At 56.5% G+C, this 19,239-nt stretch overlaps 3 protein-coding genes across 3 annotated transcripts in view; 2 read left to right on the top strand and 1 right to left on the bottom strand.

Moving 5' to 3' along the window:
• Nucleotides 1–19,239, top strand: part of FRMD8 (FERM domain containing 8) — a 78,058-nt gene that overhangs the window by 32,307 nt on the left and 26,512 nt on the right. The window lies entirely within an intron of this gene.
• On the top strand, nt 1,846–4,627 carry TIGD3 (tigger transposable element derived 3). Its single transcript, XM_058526434.1, has 2 exons — nt 1,846–1,900; nt 2,803–4,627. Exon 2 carries the CDS (start codon nt 2,819–2,821, stop codon nt 4,232–4,234), a length of 1,416 nt encoding a protein of 471 aa, XP_058382417.1. The 5' UTR covers nt 1,846–1,900; nt 2,803–2,818; the 3' UTR covers nt 4,235–4,627.
• Nucleotides 11,203–18,088, bottom strand: SLC25A45 (solute carrier family 25 member 45). The gene is made up of 6 exons (XM_058526439.1): nt 17,659–18,088; nt 16,551–16,594; nt 16,288–16,359; nt 15,787–15,972; nt 13,074–13,332; nt 11,203–12,924 (listed from the first exon to the last, which is right to left on the bottom strand). The coding sequence occupies exons 1-6, from the start codon at nt 17,693–17,695 to the stop codon at nt 12,656–12,658; spliced, it is 867 nt and encodes a 288-aa protein (XP_058382422.1). The 5' UTR covers nt 17,696–18,088; the 3' UTR covers nt 11,203–12,655.

Raw genomic sequence — 19,239 nt, 5'->3', positions numbered from 1 at the left:
CTGAACTCCAATATGTAAAATTGGGTGTTTTCTTAGTTTTAATTTCTTATGTAAATTCAAGTTATAACAATTCCTTGTTATAAAGAATGACGTTAATATGAAATGTGGGTAAAAATCAACTTTAGCATCCTGTTTATTTCAGCATTTTGGTTTGGAAAAAATCTGCTAGACTTGGATACACAGATGCAAATGGTGGCAGGTTTATAAGTTTGAACTTGGCAATTTCAGATATTTAAAATGGGTCCAGAAGCTTGATTATTGTATAAATATAAAAGACAATTAGTGACACAAGAAAACTAATGGTGTCATGATGGGGGACGTGAAGGCATTTTGCACGAGTAATGAGCACGAGCAGAGGCGCCCCAGCCTGGCCTGGTATTCGTTGGTTTGTGTGCTGGGAGGGGTGGGGGCAGGCACTCTCTGGGCCTGCACTTGGCTGATAGTGTACACCGCAGCCATCCTCAGGGCATGTTCTGTGTGCACAAAAATGAGTGAATTTCCCTCACCTGCAGCCAACACTTCAACAGCTTCCGTAGTAGATCTTATATATCTCCTAAGTGTGTGTTTTGAAGTTCTTGAACTTTTTTGTAAAGATGTAAATCAGTCAGCCCCCTGAAGTATACTTAGGGTCTTCTGGAACAGTCTGAAAGCCACTATTATTGTAAGGCCTGAGGCCTGGGCATTTGCATTCAGTACATAAGCAGGATGCTCTGGGCTGGGGATTGTGTTGGAACAGAGCACGGTCCCGGTCCTCACGCTTTTACACAGCAGTAGTCCAGTAGAGATAGTAAAGCAGTGATCTTTGGTGATTGAGTAGTGTAAGGTCCAGAAAAGAAAAAAGGAGGAGGCTTGGCAGGTGCAAGTGAGGAAATATGGAAAGGGTTTGTAAGAGGTGGGATTTAGAATGGGATGTAGAAGGCTGAAGAAGGATCAGCCAGCAGGATTGGGGTGGGGAGAGAAACCCATGAGAAAGGCAGAGAGATGGGGACTCAGGTATGTGGCTCCAGCCTTCCAGAGCTGTGAGAGGAGGAGGGAAGCGAGGCTGGAAAGCAGGTGAAGTTGGGGGTGGGGAGCACTGGGCCGCAGGTTACGATGTCTACTTTTAATTGCAAAGAACAGGCACAGGCAAGACTGAAGGTCACCAAGGAAGGGAATGATGTTACATCTTGAGTTTAGGAACTTGAATCTTGCCAACAGGTACCAAAACTGTTCAACATTAGTCCTTATTCGCCCTAAATCAGAACTGGCCCGAGGCAAACAGTTTGTAGCCGGGCTGATGGACGTGGGACCAGCGCTGTCCATGGTAACGGCTTTTGTGTAGCGTGACGCATCCATTTTCTCAAAACCACTCGTGAGGGGTATCAGCCCTCTGGTAGACGAGGAAGCTGAGGCTGCCTAGGGTCACTGCCGGGAAGGCCTTGGGTCGCTGTCTGCTCTCCGGCCCCCACGCTGCCCCAAGGGCCGGGTGCCCAACTGCCCGCCGAGCCTCCGGGACTCCCGCCGGGTCGTGGCTGCGCCTCGTCGCCCTCTCGCGCTGGGAGCCCCGCCCCTCGGAGGGCCCGACGAACCGCCACTTCCGCGACGTCCAATGAGACTTAGCCGAGGGCGGGACAGAACACCACTGAGAGCCAATCCGGTGGGGTGGGGCGGGGCTGAGGCGGGGGCAAGCTGAGCGGCCGCACCGCGGTCTTCCCAGCCGGGAGAGAGCCCGGCGCGGGCGGCGCGCACGGGGCCCTGCTGTGCGCGCACCCGCCCGCCGCCCGCTGCCCGCGCAGCCCCCCGGCCGCTCCGCCCTCCGGGTCGTGGCGTCCGTCCCTCCCCTGCTCCCCTGCCGCTGCCCGGACAGGGGCTCGGGAGCCCGGCCGGGACAGGGGCGGGAGCCACGGGACGAGCGCCTGAGGTGGGTGCGGAGCGGGAGGCCAGGAGGCGGGGAGGCCGGGCGGGCGGGCGCCTGGGTCTGCCCCTCAGACGGACCCCGCTTCGAGGTGGGAGAGGTTGCGGAGCCCGCCTCCCGGCCTGCCTGGGTCCCGGGCACTCGTGCCCGCGCCCTGCTTCCCCTCCCAGGCCACCACCCTCCCCGCCGGGGACACCCCGCCCCTCTCTCTGCCCGCAGCCTCCTCACCCCTCTTGCCCTTTGTCGCTGTGCACCTGCCCTCTGGGCCCTGTGCCCCCACTCCGCCTCCAGACCCACCCCCGCCCAGCCTTTCCTCCTCAGGACTCAGCACCAAATTACACTGGCTCCTTCAGCCCCCATCCGTCCCTCTTTGTAGTCTGTACACCTGTCACCTCAATTCTGTTCATCCACTCCACCTCGCCCCCCAACATCTTCATCTCAATCCAGCCCAGGCCATCATCCCCCTCCCCCTCCCAGGGATTATCCCCTACACCTGCCCCACTCAGCCCAGCCCCACGTCCTCCCCATCCATACTCCTTTGTTGTCTCTGCAGCTGTCCCCTCAGCTCTATTCATCCTTCTCCCCCAATTATGCCAAACCCCAGCCCAGACTCTCGTCTTTTTCTGACCAGTGAGCTCCCCGTCCCCAGCCCTGCTCTGGCATTCCTGGGGATCAGTGCCCAGCCCGCTGCTCCCTCAGCCTAGCCATTGCCCTTCCTCTTTCAGCCCAGCCCTCTCACCTCCTCCCAAGGGTGACTGTCTCCCCCTCTCCCAGCTGGTCCAGTCGTCCCTGGTCTCTCCCACACCAGCCTACTTCCCTGTCCTCATAGATTCTCTTTTCCTTGCTGTGCTCCTCTCCCCTCCCACCTGGCCTCAGCCGTCTGTACCCCCGCCCTCCCCACCCCACAGTGCCTGTGGAGAAGCCATGGAGCTGAGCAGCAAGAAGAAGCTTCATGCCCTGTCCCTGGCTGAGAAGATCCAGGTGCTGGAACTCCTGGATGAGTCCAAGATGTCCCAGTCGGAGGTGGCCCGACGCTTCCGGGTCTCCCAGCCCCAGATCTCACGCATCTGCAAGAATAAGGAGAAGCTGCTGGCCGACTGGTGCAGCGGCACGGCCAACCGGGAGCGCAAGCGCAAGCGCGAGTCCAAGTACAGCGGGATCGACGAGGCTCTGCTCTGCTGGTACCACATCGCCCGGGCCAAGGCCTGGGACGTGACGGGGCCCATGCTGCTCCACAAAGCCAAGGAGCTGGCCGACATCATGGGCCAGGATTTTGTGCCCAGCATCGGCTGGCTGGTCCGCTGGAAACGTCGAAACAATGTAGGCTTTGGGACCCGCCATGTTCTCGCGCCTCCGTTCCCCCCTGAGCCGCCTCCCCCAGGCCCCACATCCCCCGCCCAGCCGCCTCTTTCCCTTAAAGACTTCTCCCCAGAGGACGTTTTTGGCTGCGCTGAAGTGCCCTTGCTGTATCGAGCCGTGCCCGGCACAGTGGGTGCCTGTGAGCGCATACAGGTGCTACTGTGTGCCAACAGCAGGGGCACAGAGAAGCGGCGGGCGTGGGTCAGTGGGCTCCGGGCTGCACCGAGGTGCTTCTTTGGGGTCAGCAGTGAGGCTCTGCCTGCCTCCTACCACGCTGACCTGGGTGTCCCCTGGTCAGAGTGGTTGGCACAGTTCGACGGGGACATGGGGCAGCAGGGCCGACAGGTAGCCTTGCTGCTGGCCGCCCGAGTGGTGGAGGGGTTGGCAGGCCCGCCCGGGCTCTGCCATGTGAGGCTCCTGCCTCTGTCTGCCACCAGCACCACACCTTCCCTGCCCACCTCCGTGGTCCGGGCCTTCAAGGCCCATTACCGGCACCGTCTGTTGGGCAAGCTGGCTGTGGTCCAGAATGAGAGGGCTGGCACCTCGCTGGCTGAGGCTGCAGCAGGCATCACGGTGCTGGACGCACTGCACATGGCAGCAGTGGCCTGGGCCAAGGTGCCTCCTCAGCTCATCGTGCGCAGCTTCATTCAGGAAGGGCTAGCTCCTGGCAGAACACCCCTGTCCCTGGACAAAGCTTCTGAGATGCCACCTGTCCCCGGTGGGCTGAGCCTCGAGGAGTTTTCCCGCTTTGTGGACCTAGAGGGTGAGGAGGCTGTGTCTGGAGTGTGCAAAGAGGAGATAGGCCCTGAAGACGAGGAGGGGGGCGGAGAGGATGGCTTTGCACCCCTGCCCACCAAAGCCGACGCCCTCCGGGCCCTGGGCACGTTGAGGAGGTGGCTGGAGTGTAATGGCACCTCCCCTGAGCTGTTTGAAAAATTCTACGCGTGCGAGGAGGAGGTGGAGCGTATCTGCTGCCTGTGAAGGGCCCCTCGCTGCTCGCCAGAGCCCCCTCCTCTCCTGTTTCCCATGGAAACGCCCTCTCGCAGAAAGCAGATTGGAGGCTGGTCTCTTTCCCGTGGAAATGGAGCTTTTGTGAAAGGTGTAGAAGGGAGACAAGTTGGGAGACCAAGTCTTAGCTCTGAGTGGAAGTTGTCCAAGCCCCAAGAAGAGGGTTCAAAGGTGGGGCGTCTGGGGGGAACGAAGCTGCAGAGTTTCTGAACTTCTAGGGAGGCTGGGACTTGGGGAGGTGGAATTTGGGCCTTACAGGCAGGCTGATCCCTTGAACTCTGTTAAAACCAGTTCTGCTTCTGGAAATAAAGTTTTTAATCAGAAAAGAGGCCAGGATGTTATTATCACGCGAGAAGGGTGAAAACTTTTGACTCAGATTTTTTAAATTGATTGCTGAGGGGCCAGCCCCATGGCCTAGTGGTTAAGTTCGCCATGCTCCACTTCGGTGGCCTGGGTTCGGTTCCTGGGCACGGACCCACACTACTCGGCAGCCATGCTGTGGTGGCGACCCACATACAAAATAGAAGATTGGCACAGATGTTAGCTCAGGGAGAATCTTTCTCGGCAAATAAATAAATTGATAGCTGAGGGTTGCTGCAGTGCAGCTGTCTGGGCTGTCTGCAGATGACCAGTGAGGATCCTCTTCTTCCAGAATCCCAGCAGGCAGGACTCCCAGTGAATGGGGACTCCCCATCGGCTAACAGACAGATCCCAAGTATCGCCCTGGACATTCTGCTGCTCTGATAATTTCCCTCTGAGATTGCGGTGGTGGGGTGGCGTCAGGAAGGAGAGGGGGAGGCCAGGGACATTCTAGTGCCACAGAAAGGAGCCAGAACTTGGAATGGTTGTTTCTTCATTTGATGGTTTCGCAACATCTCTTCAGCAAGGCCTCCTGGGTGATGAGGTTGCAAAGATCGTGTGCCTGCTGGGCAGGACCTTGTGGACAGTGGCAGTGGAGTGTGACTAAGGGCTGTCATGAAGGTGTGTGCAAAGTGCAGTGGCCCCACAGAGCCTGGGGAGACTCTGGAGGAGGTGAGCTTTGAGCTGCCGCTGGAAGGACAGACAGAGGAGTGGGAAGGATGGTCCAGGCCAAGGGGTGGCAGGCGTGGAGGCCGACCATGAGTGAAGGAGCCCAGTGCAGCTGGCGGAGGCAGGCAGGCCACCAGCGCACACGGGGAGGCCTGGGGAGCTGGAGGGGTCGTTGGCCCTCCAAGCTCAGCAGTGGGGCTCCCCCAAGGGTTTCAGTCAAGGCAGGGACTGGTCATTTGTGGGTGGGCAAAGGCTGATTCTCCTTTCAGTTTGGCTCATTGCCCCAGCTGACCACCTCCACACCTGGCAGCTGCACAGGGACCAAGGACGACTCACTTTTCAATAGTTCTGAAGCCACCTGCTGGCCTTCCACGTCTAGCCTAAGATCCCAAATCACTGAGCCTTTCCTTACAGAGTCTGTTTTTCCTACGTGTATTCATTTAAATTGTCCTTTGTCTGAAATCATTCCAGTTCTGACATATCTTTTTTTAAATGTTGAAACTGAAATTACACAATCCCCAAAGGCCTGAGGAAGCCAACGTGGAGGGGACGGATCAGCCCTCTGCTCTCGGTGTCCGGTTCCCTTTAGAGCAGCGATTCATCGCTGACTTCTTCCCAGAGCTTTTGTTTTAAAGCCACAAGTAATCCCCTCCTTTCTCGCAATGTTCTCATATATCACACCTTGCCTCGTTGTAGGTGACTGTGACGGCTCATTCAGGCAGTACTGACTGACTGCTTCCTTGTGGGGCAGGCCCTGGGCTGGGGCCCTGGAGCTAGTGCAGAACAAGACAGAGGATCGCTCCTCTCCAAGCCCTCTCTTTCTAGTGGAGGGAGATACACAGGAGAGAAGTAAACACATAGCAGTCATTTTAGATAGCCACAAGTGCCAAGATGAAAATAAAATAACGTCAGAGAGACGGGCTGGGGGAGGGGAGTCAGGGAAAGGGCCTTTGGGCTGAGGAGTGAACGGTAAGGAGGAAACACCCCTTCTTCAGAAGGAAGAACATTCTCTGCAAAGGGAACAGTAGGTACAAACATCTAAGGTTAGAAACAGCTTGACAGGTTTAAGAAACAGAAAGCCGTCCTGTGGCTGAAAGTAAGAGAGGGCCACGCAGAGGAGCGGGCAGAGGGGTGGGCAGGACATTCCCATTTCCTTCGAAGTAAGACAGGAAGAGGTTTTTTTGCAGTGGCGGGGGGCAGATTTAGACAAAGCAGGAACATGGTATGTTTTATATTTTAAAAAATCTAATTCTAGGGCCAGCCCCACTAGCCTAGTGGTTAAGTTTGGCACACTCCACTTTGGCGGCCCGGGTTTGGTTCCCAGGCACAGACCTACACCACTCGTCTATCAGTGGCCATGCTGTGGCGGTGGCTCACGTACAAAAAAGAGGAAGATTGGCAGCAGGTGTCAGCTCAGGGCGAAACTTCCTCAGCAAAAAAAAAGTCTAAGTCTGGTTGCTGTATGAAGAACATATGGGGTGGGGGGCAAAGGTGGAGACCAGAAAACCAAGCAGGTAAGAAGTTTCTGCAGTAGGTGGGACTTCCACATGGATAGGGTGTAAGGTATGAAGGAGTGAGAGGAAGCGAATGGAACAGATGGTCATGCAGGCCTATCCAAGTTTGCAGGTATTGCCACATGCAAAGTGGGGAGGAGACAAAGAAATTATGTGCATTATTTCAGTTTATTTACAAGCATGTAATGAACGCTCTATGGTCAGAAGGCATGCAAGCCTCCAGGGTAGCAAAGATGAATAAGACAGTCCCTGTGCCAAGGTGCTCACAAACCAGAGGGGGAAATAAGAAGTGACCTATGATACAGGTCAGTCATGAGGATTAAACAAATTAATATTTATAAAACGTTTACTCCTTGCCAGGCACTATTTTAAACACTAAACATATGTTATATATTATTATTATTATTATATTTATCATCATCAGTCGAGAAGATGATGAAGTCGATGCAGAGAGCCCCAAAGCAGAAAGATTGGTTCCCCATCTTCTCTTTTTCAAATATACGTAATTATTTTTATACGCTCTTGTTTCTTCTATTTTAATTCTTTTATATAGTATTTAGATATTTCATGCACAGCTATTTCACATTCTGTATCTGATAAATCTAATATCTGAAACCCTTGGGGGACTAAATCTGTTGCTTTTGTTTTTGTTGACACTTTAATTCCTGGTGGCTTTTTACCTTGTGGGTTTGGTAATTTTTTGCCGTGGGGATTTTTTATTGGTTGCACTTAATCTCTGGAAAACCTGAAGATGCTGACTTAAGGGGTTCTCCTCTAGAAAAACTTGTAGTTACTCATACCAGACACAAGAGGGCGCTATTACCATGGTAAATTAATTTCCGGGCGGACCTGTCCCAGACCTGAAGGGTAGCGTGGGGAGCAGGCATATGGTTCCTGGTTTACAGGGGAACCTATCTTTTTTCAGACAGGTTTCTTGGTAGAGTCCCTTTTCCGGTGGGTGGAGGTTTCCTGGTCTACCCTTTCACTAAAGGTGAAGCCCCTTCCAGGATCTTAATTTATGAGTCTTGGTTCAGCTCCCCCACTGTATAAAGTTCTAGTCTTCTGTTCCCTGTGGTTCTGTTCTGGGTGGATCTCGAAGGGGGCAGCGTCAGCATTCGCCCCAAGGGCAGCCCCCTTTCCAACACGTGGCTTGCAATCACTTCCTTGTTTTGAAGGGGTCTTTGGGAAGTTCCCTTATTTCTTGCAAAGTTAGCAATGGTTTCAAAATCATGTATCTAATAATGGATCTGGAATCTAGTTGCTTTGCAGTAGGAGGACTCTGTAAAATCTAGAGCTCCAGCCTGCCAGAGGGGAAGTTGGGAAGACCAGTTTTCTTTCATTCATTCATTCACTCATTCATTCATTTGTTCAACAGTATTTATTGGGCACCTCCATATGCCAGCTAGAGTTTTGATGATGAACAAAAAGAGTCAGGGTCTCTGCTTCATGGTGCTTATAGTTTAGAGGAGAGACAGTTATAATCAAAGAGTTACACAAAGGAAAGTATGTAATTACAGACCGGAAGCGGGGAATGACATGACAGCGCAAGCCAGCGCTTCTCAAACTGTGGCCTGCACCAGCAGCATCCGGGATCTTAGTGAAATGCAAATTCTCAGACCCTCCCCAAACCTCCTGAATCAGAAACTCTAGGGTGGGGCCCAGCAATCTGTATTTTAACAAGCCCTTCAGGTGACTCTGAATCATTAGTATAAGCCAAAGGATCCTGACCTAGACAGAGGGGCTGAGGCAAGTTTCGCTGAAGAAGAGATGCTGAACTCAGAGCTGAAGGGTGAGTGGGAGGCACAGAAGCAGTGAGAACAACATGTGCAAATGTCCTGTGGTGGAAGGGAACTTGGTCTGTTTAAGGAACCCAGAGAAGGTGAATGTCCAAGCACCTTAGAGGCTGTGGAAGGAGCTTGCCCCGACTCCTTAGAGTAATGGGAAGCCATCGAGGGGGACAAGAGGAGTGGGGTGACTTGATCAGAATTGCATTTGAAAAAGTTGAGTTATTTGTCCAGATTTGGGACAGGACCAGGGCTGTGAAATTAGGACTGGAAAAGAGGGGTAAGTCCTAAAAAACTTTAGGAGTTGGGGACTCCTTTGATGTGGAAGGAGGAGAGAAGGAGAGCTTCTCTGAGCCGTCTGGCCTTAGGGTACACCTGGGCTGCAGAGCACTGCAGCGGGAGCCGGCAGAGGGGAAACGCCAGTGCCTTGGGATGCTCACGGATCCGTGACCAGAGACGGCTGGTGGTGTGGGCCTGGAGCTCAGACAGCGGTTGGGATGGAAACTCCTGAGACTCCTCTTGGCGCCACTGTTTATCGAGTCTGGCAAAAGTGACTTGAGCCAGAATCATCCCAAGGTTGTGGCCTCAGTGTGGCACATGTGGCCTCAGTGTCACTACACACACAAGTTAGTCTCCTGTAATTTCTCCCACTGTGACCACTGCTATAAAAATAAGTGTGATGTTTCACAACACAAGTCCAATGAGACGCTATTTAACAGTTCGCTCGAGTTACGAGCCCTTTACATGCGACCCGCAGACACCACCCCCATTTTCAACCTCAAAGCAGGTCCATTATCTATGTCCTAGTTCTTAGGGATTCCTTCCATCTAAATGAGTTCTCGAAAATCATGCTGACCTCTAATAATGTCTGTTAATTACTTAAGGAATTTAACGTGTATTATGAGACCCTCCTGACGAAAACATCCAGCTTTTAAAAATATCTTCAGTCATCTCCTGCCTGATCTTTGTGTGTCTTTTCAGCCTCCTTTCCGAGAGGAGGGGGGTATTTTCTCATTAATCACACCATGCTTAACACTAACCTCACCTAACCTCACTCCAGCCAGTTCTCTCAGCCCAGCAAGCAGCCCTGCTGTGAGCTAGGGGAAGGAGCTGGGGCCCAGAACCCATGGCCCCGCGTGAGGCCTGCCACGCTCTCTGGTTCTAATGAGGAGCATAGAGGGGGAAAAGTTCCAGCCCCCTCTGGAGATGCCTCTGGAGAGAACCAGAGAGGGACAACAGAAGCCTGTGCCCGGACAGTGCAAAGGCAGGCTTACAGGCATAATTACTACCCCAAAACGGACTTAATTAAAACAAAAGCAAAAAAGGATTTTAAATTTTATTCTCTTGCTAACTGGAAGTGTGGTGAGAAATGGCAAACTACAGAGGACCACTCTGACCTCCCACTTCCTTCCTACCCTGTTTATAAGAGCCACCTCCTCTTTTGTCTGCATACTGTTTGCTCCCTTCCAGCCACCAACTGCCCCCCACCGCCGGGTGCTCTAACGACTGCTGTACCATCACCGCTGTATCCAGCCTAAAATCTCTGGCACTCTGCTGGTGCTGGATGGTCACTGGGGCTCCGAGACTGACCAGTCGGAAGAGATCTCAGAGGAAACTGAGGCACAGAAAGGGCAGTGACTGGCTCAGACAGACCCTGTTTTTCCACAGCAGGAACATCGGCTTCCTGAATCTGCACAGCGTGGTGGAATTCAAGTCACTTCCACCAAACACAATTGTCTTAGCTTGCAAGGGCAGCGCATTTCTGCTAGTAGGAACATCCAGAACACCACTTCTTAAACTAGCATGTGTAAAAGTCACCGGACAGCTTTTACCACACAGATTCCTCGGCCCCAGCCTCAGAGACTCTGATTCTGTCTGTCCCAGGCAGGGCCTGGGATTCTGCATTTCTTTCTTTTTTTTTTTTAAATTTTTATTTATTTATTTTTCCCCCAAAGCCCCAGTAGATAGTTGTATGTCATAGTTGCACATCCTTCTAGTTGCTGTATGTGGGACGCGGCCTCAGCATGGCCAGAGAAGCAGTGCGTCGGTGCGCGCCCAGGATCCGAACCCGGGCCGCCAGCATCGGAGCGCACGCACTTAACCGCTAAGCCACAGGGCCGGCCTGGATTCTGCATTTCTAACCAGCACCAGGAAGTCCTGATGCTGCTGCTCCACGGACCACACCGGGATCACTCCTGACCTCAAACCTCGCAGACCTTACCTACCGCGTTAGTTAGGGTGAAGGCGAAACTGTTGCAACAAAACGACGTCAGGACGCAGCAGCCTAAGGGGGTCAGGTGGGCCGTGCCCCCAACGTCACCCAAGTTCCTGGCCAGCAGGGCGTCTCCTGCACCCTCAGCAGTGCCTTCCAGGGTTATCATTTCCAGCCAACAAGTGAGGAATCTCCTTTTAAGCAAGTGATGGGCAATTTGCCCGCATCACTTCTGCTCATATTTCTCTAGCAAGAGCCCACGGACAAGGCGCCACCAAACCGCATGGGAGGATCAGGACATAGCCTGGCCCAGCGGCCACATGCCCAGTGGCCCCATGCCCAGTGACCACGCTGACGATGTGCACAGAGGGGCTGACGCCATCAGGCCTAGCTGGGGGGGAGTTTGAACTTAGGTGACTCGTGGGAGACTGTCACAAGCCCGGGGAGAGCAGGATAGCGGAGTAACCGGGCTCTGGAGTCAGAGGCTCCGATGCATCCAGGTAAGTTGTGCAACATACCAGCCATGTGACCTGGGATGAGTTACACACTGTCTCTGAGCCAAGGCCACCTCCTCTGTTGTAACAGCGCTGTGCTGGTTTCATAGGGAGCCCCAGTAAATTCCAGGCGTTCGGGTCCCATGGAGTGGGCCCAGGTTGATCTCAGACCAGATCAGGACATTAGTGGGTACACACTCTGCTCACTTTATTGTCAGTTAAATGAACCCTCTTAGCCAGTTTTTAATTCCCACTTAGCAGTTGAGATGGATGAAGAAAACAAGTGCCATCGGATGGGAGTGGGCCAGGCAGACACCCTCGACTCCTGGCACCAGTCCACTGCAGACGACCCCAAGACAGGCTGGGCAGGAGAGCCTCTCAGCGGAGGAGGAGCAGGACCGAGGAAGCAGGTGGGGCGGCTGGAGCAGGGGGAGAGAGGTCAGGACTGCAATCGGCACTTCATCTAACAAGCATTTCCTGGGCAGCTTCCAGCACTGGGCTCCATGCTGGGAAAGGATCAGAAGTATGACCCCTGACCTCAGGGAGCCCCCTGTCTAGTGGGGAAGCTGAGGAGCAAATCAACAACCATGATTAAGCACAGGCGAGGGCTACGATCAAGGCGTGTGGGCAGGCGGGGGTCTGCAGACCCCACAGTCAGTCCAGGGCAGACAGCAGGCGAGCTGAGGAAGGACCCCAGGAAACAGTGTCCACCCCGGGTCTGGGAGCAGGCTCCACCAGAGGGACGACAGAGTCGCCCTGCGGCCACTGTTGGCCAGGAGGGAGGCCAAGGGCGATGAGAGAGCACAGCTTGTTCTCTACAAGCAGAGCTGAGCTGCTGAAGCCGCCAAGGGAGAGTTTAGGCTTTTTCCTGAAGGTGACGGGAGCCACTGAAGGGTCCTGGACAGGCAGGAGACGTAAAGGCTGCTCTCCGGTCATGAGGAGAGAGGGCTGGAAGGAGGTGAGGTGGGAGGCCCACGAGGACAGGGTCACTGGAATCCAGGGGGCTGGTTAGCGCTGAGGCTGCCCAGCAGAGGCTCTGAGAGCTCGTCAAGGGGTGAAGTCACAGGATGGGGGCCTGAATGTCACCAGCACCACCGGCTAGTGAGTTCACTTCACAGACTCGAGAAGGAAAGGAATCGAGGCAAGTGCTGCCCGCCGAGTCCAGACCCCGGGCCTCCTGCTCCCCACTGCCGTCTCCCCAGCCCCGGCTGTGTCTGTGAAGCTGGGAGGCGCCTTGATAAGGGAGGGCTGAGCTTCTTCCATTGGAATCGGAATCGCAAGCTGGCACGTTCAACTTGGCCTTCGGTCTGGGCGGTTGGGCCGTGATCCGCTGGGGAGCTGCCGGCACTGCGTGGCCAGGCTCATCCCCACAAGCGGAGGAGGTACTCGTAGCTGAGGAAGGTGACGGCGTTGACGGGAAAGGCGCGGGCACTGTTGATGGTGAGCCCCCTGAAGAAGACCCCCAGTCCCTCCTGCCGGGCGCTGCTTACTATGCAGTCCAGCACCCCCTGGTACGCCCTCTGCTTCAGCCCGGCCATCTGCATCCGGGCCTTGATCACGTCTAAGGGCGTGGCTGCGACCCAGGAGGTGATGCCGGCAAAGCCTCCTGCCACCAGCACCGTGGCCGAGCCTGGGGGAGAGGAAGCCCGGGGTGGGGGTCAGGCCGAGGAACAAGCACCCTCCCCCATCCCCAGCCTCCCTCCCCATCCTCCACTGCCCCGGCCAGCTCCCCTCCCCGACTCCTCTCTGTCCCCCACCCTCTCACGCCACTTCACTTACTGGGATTCTGGCCCTCCGGCGTGGACTGGCGACAGAGACATTCGTAGGTGATAAAATAGATTCCCACTGTGGGGGTGTCCCTCAGCGTCAGGGCCCACGCTCCTCGGAACAGCCCCCGGGGCCCCTCCGCCTGGAAGATGGAGGCCGCACAGTGCACGGGCCCCCGGTACCGGGGTTGGGGGCTCCCTGGCTTCGCCCTCGGCTCTGTCTGGTTTTGTAGCCGGACTTTGATGAGGTCAAAAGGGGCCAGGCAGTAGGCCTGTAGGGAAAGAAGTGTGGAGGCCCGGGTGGGGCTGTGGGCGGGAACAGTCGGCTGATCTTAACGAGAAGGCAGTGGGCAGAGGGGCAGCATCTTCCTGTAGGATGTCACCAGCTCTGCCGCCAGCTCTCAGCTCTTGCAAGAGCAGCTGGGGACAGCCCAGGGCCACCTCCTTAGCAGGCCCCTGACAGCGAGCAGCACTGCCCTGCTCCTCGGGCAATAGCGCCAAACTTGCCTGGCATGCACATGGCACTTTGGGACAAGCCAGGATTGTTTTTCCAGGAGTGGGGGTAGGTCACCAGCCTCCCGAAAGTCAGGGATGAGCATCTGCAGGGCCTGGGTCTGAAGAAAGGGTTCAGTCCGTACACATGAAACAGCAAAGGACGGACCCCTCCCCATGGGTAAGTTGGTCACCTTGTTAATGGTGGGGACTGAGCTTCGTAGGGTCTCCCTCTTAGGGCCCCTGAGGGGGGCAAGCACTGGGCCAGCCCTTCCTGCCTCTCACAAACTTCCAGCCACTACTGTCCCAACAGAAGGTGGGGGACAGGGTAGCGTCTGCAGGTCCTAGAGCTCATCACCTGGCTGAGGCAGATGGGGACGAAGATTTGGGATAGTATTGGGACTGAGAGTGGGGGCTGGGGGGCTATGGAGGGAGGTTGGGGGAGGGGTGAGGTGTGATCAGGGATGCAGCTAGGGCAAGGTGAGCTGTTAATGTTCAGGCGAGAAGTGAGGTCCAAGCTGAGGTTAACATATCATTTGGGGGCTTATGTATTTTTTCTCCCTCCCTTCCTTTCTTGCTTCCATGGAAGGTAGACGAGCTCAGCTCCCCAGCCTTGGAGAAGGCTGATGGCAGAGGAGGCTGGCAGTTGGCTCTGGCAGTGATCTTTAGAGGGTGGCAGGCCAAGTTTGCTTACTTCCTCCCCTGCAGGCAGGGCAGTGGGTGGGGACCCTCCCTGTGAGTGGGGCCCTAATGTCACCCTCTGGCGCCTGCAGGCAATGCCAAGCTGAGGGCTTCTCCAGGGGCCGTTCTCCTGAGCCCTGGGCTCCTGGCCATGAGGAAATGGCTGGGCCAAAGGTGAGGTGGCAGGCAGGGTCTGGCTAGGGCCCCTCCCCTCCACATCTGGGTACCCACGGGGGCAGTGGGGACATCAGACACTACAGCGCCATTTGACAGGGTCTGCCTTAGCCAAGCCAAAAGCAACTTTTGTGCACACAGAGGTTGTCAGTTCCTTCCCTGTGCTAACCGAAGAATCATTCTCGCCTCTTCCCCTCGTCTTTACCCTAAAACTCATTTTCTGCTCCAAGACCCTGTTAAACCAAAGCCATGGACTCCAGTTGGTCCCTGGACCCAGTCCCCAACAGTGACCCCACAGACCCCACTTCTGCTGTCTGTTCCGCTTTCCAGAGAGCTGGAGAGGAGGGTGACTTAGGACCTGGGCCTGGCTGGGCCTGAGTCAGGCTGCTTGGCCTGGGGGCTCAGATTTCTTCCTTGTTTTTGTGGGGTGCCAGCTCTCGGGGCCTGGGAAATACGCAGGCATGCATCCTGTACAGGAAGGGGCAGGAGAAGAGCCAGGACCTTCGGGGTCTCATGAATCATTAATTGGCTTGAGTGAGCCTCCTGACTCTGTCCTTTGTCCTTGCTCTCTGCTCCGTGAAGTGTGTCAGCAGTATCAGAGCAGGTGCCAAATAGAGGGGGGCCTAAGGCGCCCAGCTGGGGTGTGGAACGGAGCCAGGCATGCGTCTCTCCGCCTCTATGCTCAGGCCCCCATCCAGCTGGGGTTCTCCCTGGTGCCTGGAGGCCCTCTTCCCTCCACCCCACTCCTCAGAAGCTGGTACTCAAGTGCTGAGAACAAAGACCAAAAGGAAAAGATGGGAGTGACTTAATGATTAATGCCCTGGGCCTCTCCCAGCTCACAGATCACGGCCACCCAGAAGCTGCAGGCAGAGGGGCTGAGCAGGGCAGAGGCTAGGCGAGTGCCAGGACCACATCATTACCAGAGGGCTTGGGCTCAGAGCTCTGTGGGCGCTGTCAGTTCTCTAGGGTGAGAGGTCACCTTAGAGAGAGGTCGTCCCACAGGTCTGAGGCTGGCAGACCCCTCTGGAGGCAGGCAAGCCCTGTCAGCCTCAGACTGGGACATTGGCTGCTTCTCCATGGCGTCCTCTTGGCACCGACCCCCCGCTGAGCTGTCTGCCTTTTGCCCCCTCTGTTCTGCATGACTCTCTGCTCCAGGCCTGCAGCCTGGAAGGCCACAGCTCAGCCTGGCCAGGTCATTGGGAGCAGCCAGGAGCTGGCCATTTCCCTACAGCTCCTCAGGTTCTGCCTAGGGAAGGCGTGGGGTCTGCAGCTGTGGATCACCAGAGGGGGCTGGGAGGGAAAATAGGGAACTGACCATTATTGCGTCCGTGTGTGTGTGCGCGTGCACATGAGCGTGCACACTCCCACAACGCCCTCACCTGCAGGAATCCCGAGGTGCAGCCGGCTACAAAGATGTGCATGTAGCTAGGCGGCTGGGCCCGCCGCTGCTGGTGGGAGGTTGCTGTGAGTGCCAGCAGGGTGTTGCTGTAGACCCCGAACAGGACGGAGTTGACCACAGCAATGCTCACGATGGGGAAGCTCATTCCCTTGAAGAAGCCCAGGAGCTGCAGAGAGATGATGCTAGAGCAGTTGGGGGGCTGTGGGGGCCTCGCTTTTGCCCTTTCCAGCCCTGGCAGGGCCTCCTCTGGCTGGAAACCACTCCTGAGCCTGGCCACGGGGAGGTGGGCACGGACCGAGGCTGAGGATGGCCTCAGCTCCACTCTGGAGGCACTAAGCTACCACCCCACCCCCCATTGCACCAGACTTGGGTCTTCTCTCTTCCAGGGGCAGAGCCCTGCCAAGGGGTGGGGGGAGAAGGAGCTGGAGCTGACTGCCCTTGATGCCTCCCACCCAAAGCCCCATGGAAGCAGGCCACCCACCGACTCATGGCGGTAAGTCTTGACCATACAATCGACGATGCCGTGGTATGTGGTCTGGGTCTGCAGCCGCACCTGGACAGGGAGGACAGAGCTGGCGGGCAGGCTGCGCTCCCTCTGCCCCTTTGAGCAGGATGCCAGCAGGGCAGGAGATGGGGGAAAGGTCAGGGGGGAAAGGACTCATCAGCTGGTCCCTGCTCTCAGGGCGCCCTGATGTTTGGTTCAGGAGACATTTTTCATTCGTGGGGTGCCTTCCCTAGCCTCACCTTTACAGTGTCAAAGGGGTGTCCCAGGACCAAGCCCACAGCTCCTGTGGTGACAAGAAGGTGCTATGAGTGAGGGCCTCATGCCAGGCCAAGGAAACAAGTCTGTGCCAAGAGGAAAGGGGGATTCAGGCAGGAGGAGAGAGACTCCTGAGACCCAGCTTCCTGCCAGACTCCAGAGAAACTCCAGCTGGCCCCCTTGCACCCTGCTCCATACATGGCACTGGGCTAGGAAGGCATGGGGACAAGGGGACAACGGGAGGGAGCCCCGCCCCTGCCTGGAGGATGCACACGCAGAAGGGAGGAGCCAACCGCAGACACACGGCATCGGCACCGTCATCGTCGCTGGGAGCCCACCCCCAAGCGCCTTGCTGGCTTATCTGGCGTGGGACTCTGGACCAATCTCCAACGCTCCGGTTCCCTGCCAGCTTTACCCCTCCCTTCCTTCAACTCACAACTGCTGTGGAGCGTGGGGCCTTGATCCAGACCAGGCCCTGCCCTCCTGATGCTCTGCCCCATCAGCCTGCAGGGCAGAGCGGGGCTGGGGAGCTCAGCGGAGTCTTGCTGGTACCAGGGGGGAGGGTCTGGCTCCCCTGCTATCTCCCCACTTCCTGGTCTTGCCCTCCATAGCACAGGCTGGTGTGGTCCTGGAACTCTGGGCAAGATCGAATCCCCAGGAGGTAGGTTCAGAATGTCCCTCTCTTTCTCCTAAGAGAAATGTCACCCAGAAGCAGGCTCTGGGACTGGGCGTGCAGCCCATTGCCAGGCAGGGCAGAGGCCCAAAGGACAGCAGGTGGGGTCAAAGGTGAATTCCTTTCTGAGCCGCACAGGGTGGGCCAGGAGAGTGGGGTTCGAGGTGCAGGTGCTGTGGGTGGACAGAGCTCACCTTGACTCCCCCTCTCCGCAGATGTCTGCAGCGTGGCCTTGGGACGCAGCCAGCACCCACGCACCTGCCCCTCCCTCCCCCTTCCCCTAGGAGGCTCAGGATGGCTGGCTCTGGGCCTCCAGGGCACCAGGACTTTGGCCTCAACTATGTCACCCATGTTACCTATGTCCCAGGAAGGGACCCACCCTTGGGGATAATGTGACAGAAGGAAGAAAAATGTCTCACCGGAGATCCAGCCGGCCACAAATTCCTCCACTGGCATTGTCAGGCGGGGCGGGAGCTGGTGACTCCAGCAGAGGAAGCGCAGGTCAAAGTGAAATTCCACCCTCTCCCTCCCGAGGACCCCGGACTAATAACCTCGCACTAATGTTTAACCGTGGGGGGAGGGTGCGCAGTGGCCTGGGGCCCAGGAGAGAGGAGCGAGCCAACACGAGTGGCCCTGACAGGCCAGGGGAGGTGTGCAGAGTGTGAATCTCACGGGGCAGGGACGACGGCCCACAGCGATCTGACTCCCCTGCTGGCCAACGACGGCCTTGCAGTGTGACCAGGCAGGGCAGCGGGCCCAGGCCCGGGTCGGGCCCTCCAGGGCCGCCTCAGGCAGCAAAGGTTTAAGGAGTCTGCTCGTTGAAGGCCCTGCCTGTCCAGCCCAGCCCGGCCCGCGCTCCGATTCGTCCCCACAGCTCCACGCACCAGGTGGCCCGCCCGCCCCGGGACAGGCAGAGAGGCCAGTGAGAAGGAGCATGGCCACCAGGGGGCAGGCCCAGCCCGCGGTCGCCTGGGCACTGGGGAACCGCCCCAGTCGGCAGGGTGGGAACAACTGTGACTCACTAGGCCTGAAGCCCGGCCCTCTCCCCAGACTGTTTACCAAGACAACCGATGGGAGTCACAAACAGCCTCCCTTGGCCTCCTCTTCTCCGAGCCTTTTCCCAGGGGAAAGCTGGGGATGTGGCATGTATAAAGAGCGGTGAGTCTCTCCATTTGGGGGTGACCAGGCTGTGACTGCCCATTTCGCTTTGGACAACTACAGCCCACAGCAACAAGGCAGGACCTTAATCCTTCTCCCTGGAGGATGGGGGTGGAGGGTGGGGGTGGGCAAAGAGGAGGGGGTCCTTCTTTTGAGGGCACAGAGATCCAGTGCTCAGGCACCACTGCCCGAAGAAATCTGTGAAGGTCTCAAATGCGGGTGCCACCCTTTGGCAATGTCCTTGACCCCTCCCTTTTTCTCACACCTCACCTAATATATATATATATTTTTTTTTTGGTGAGGAAGACCACCCCTGAGCTAACATCTGACGCCAATCCTCTTCTTTTTGATTTTTTTTTGCTGAGGAAGATTGGCCTTGAGCTAACATCTGTCCCCATTTTCCTCCACTTTATATGGGACACCGCCACAGCATGGCTCGACAAGCAGTGCGTTGGTGCGCGCCCAGGATCCGAACCGGTGAACCCCGGGCCGCTGCAGCAGAGCATGCGCACTTAACCGCTTGTGCCACCAGGCCGGCCCCTTCACCTAATATTAATATTACCTTCAAAGCAGATCCTGAATCCAACCACTCCTTGCCTCCTCCACCGCTACAGCCCTGGCCCAAGCCACCATCACCCCCACTAGGATTCCTGCCCTTGACTGGCCTCTGGCCTCTACTCTTGCCCGCTCCCTCTCAGTTCTCCACACAGCAGCCAGAGCGATGCAGTTGAAACCTAAGTCAGACCACGTCTCTCCCCTGCTCCACACCCTGCAATGGCCCCATCATACTCAGAGTCCAAACCAAAGTCCTTCCTCGGCTCTGAGAGCCCTCACACTGCCGC

The sequence above is a fragment of the Diceros bicornis genome, chromosome 31, assembly GCF_020826845.1.
Source record: "Diceros bicornis minor isolate mBicDic1 chromosome 31, mDicBic1.mat.cur, whole genome shotgun sequence".
In the NCBI taxonomy this organism is placed as follows: domain Eukaryota; kingdom Metazoa; phylum Chordata; class Mammalia; order Perissodactyla; family Rhinocerotidae; genus Diceros; species Diceros bicornis.
Note: the sequence above shows the minus strand (reverse complement) of the source record. Positions and strands in the feature narration are given on the sequence as shown.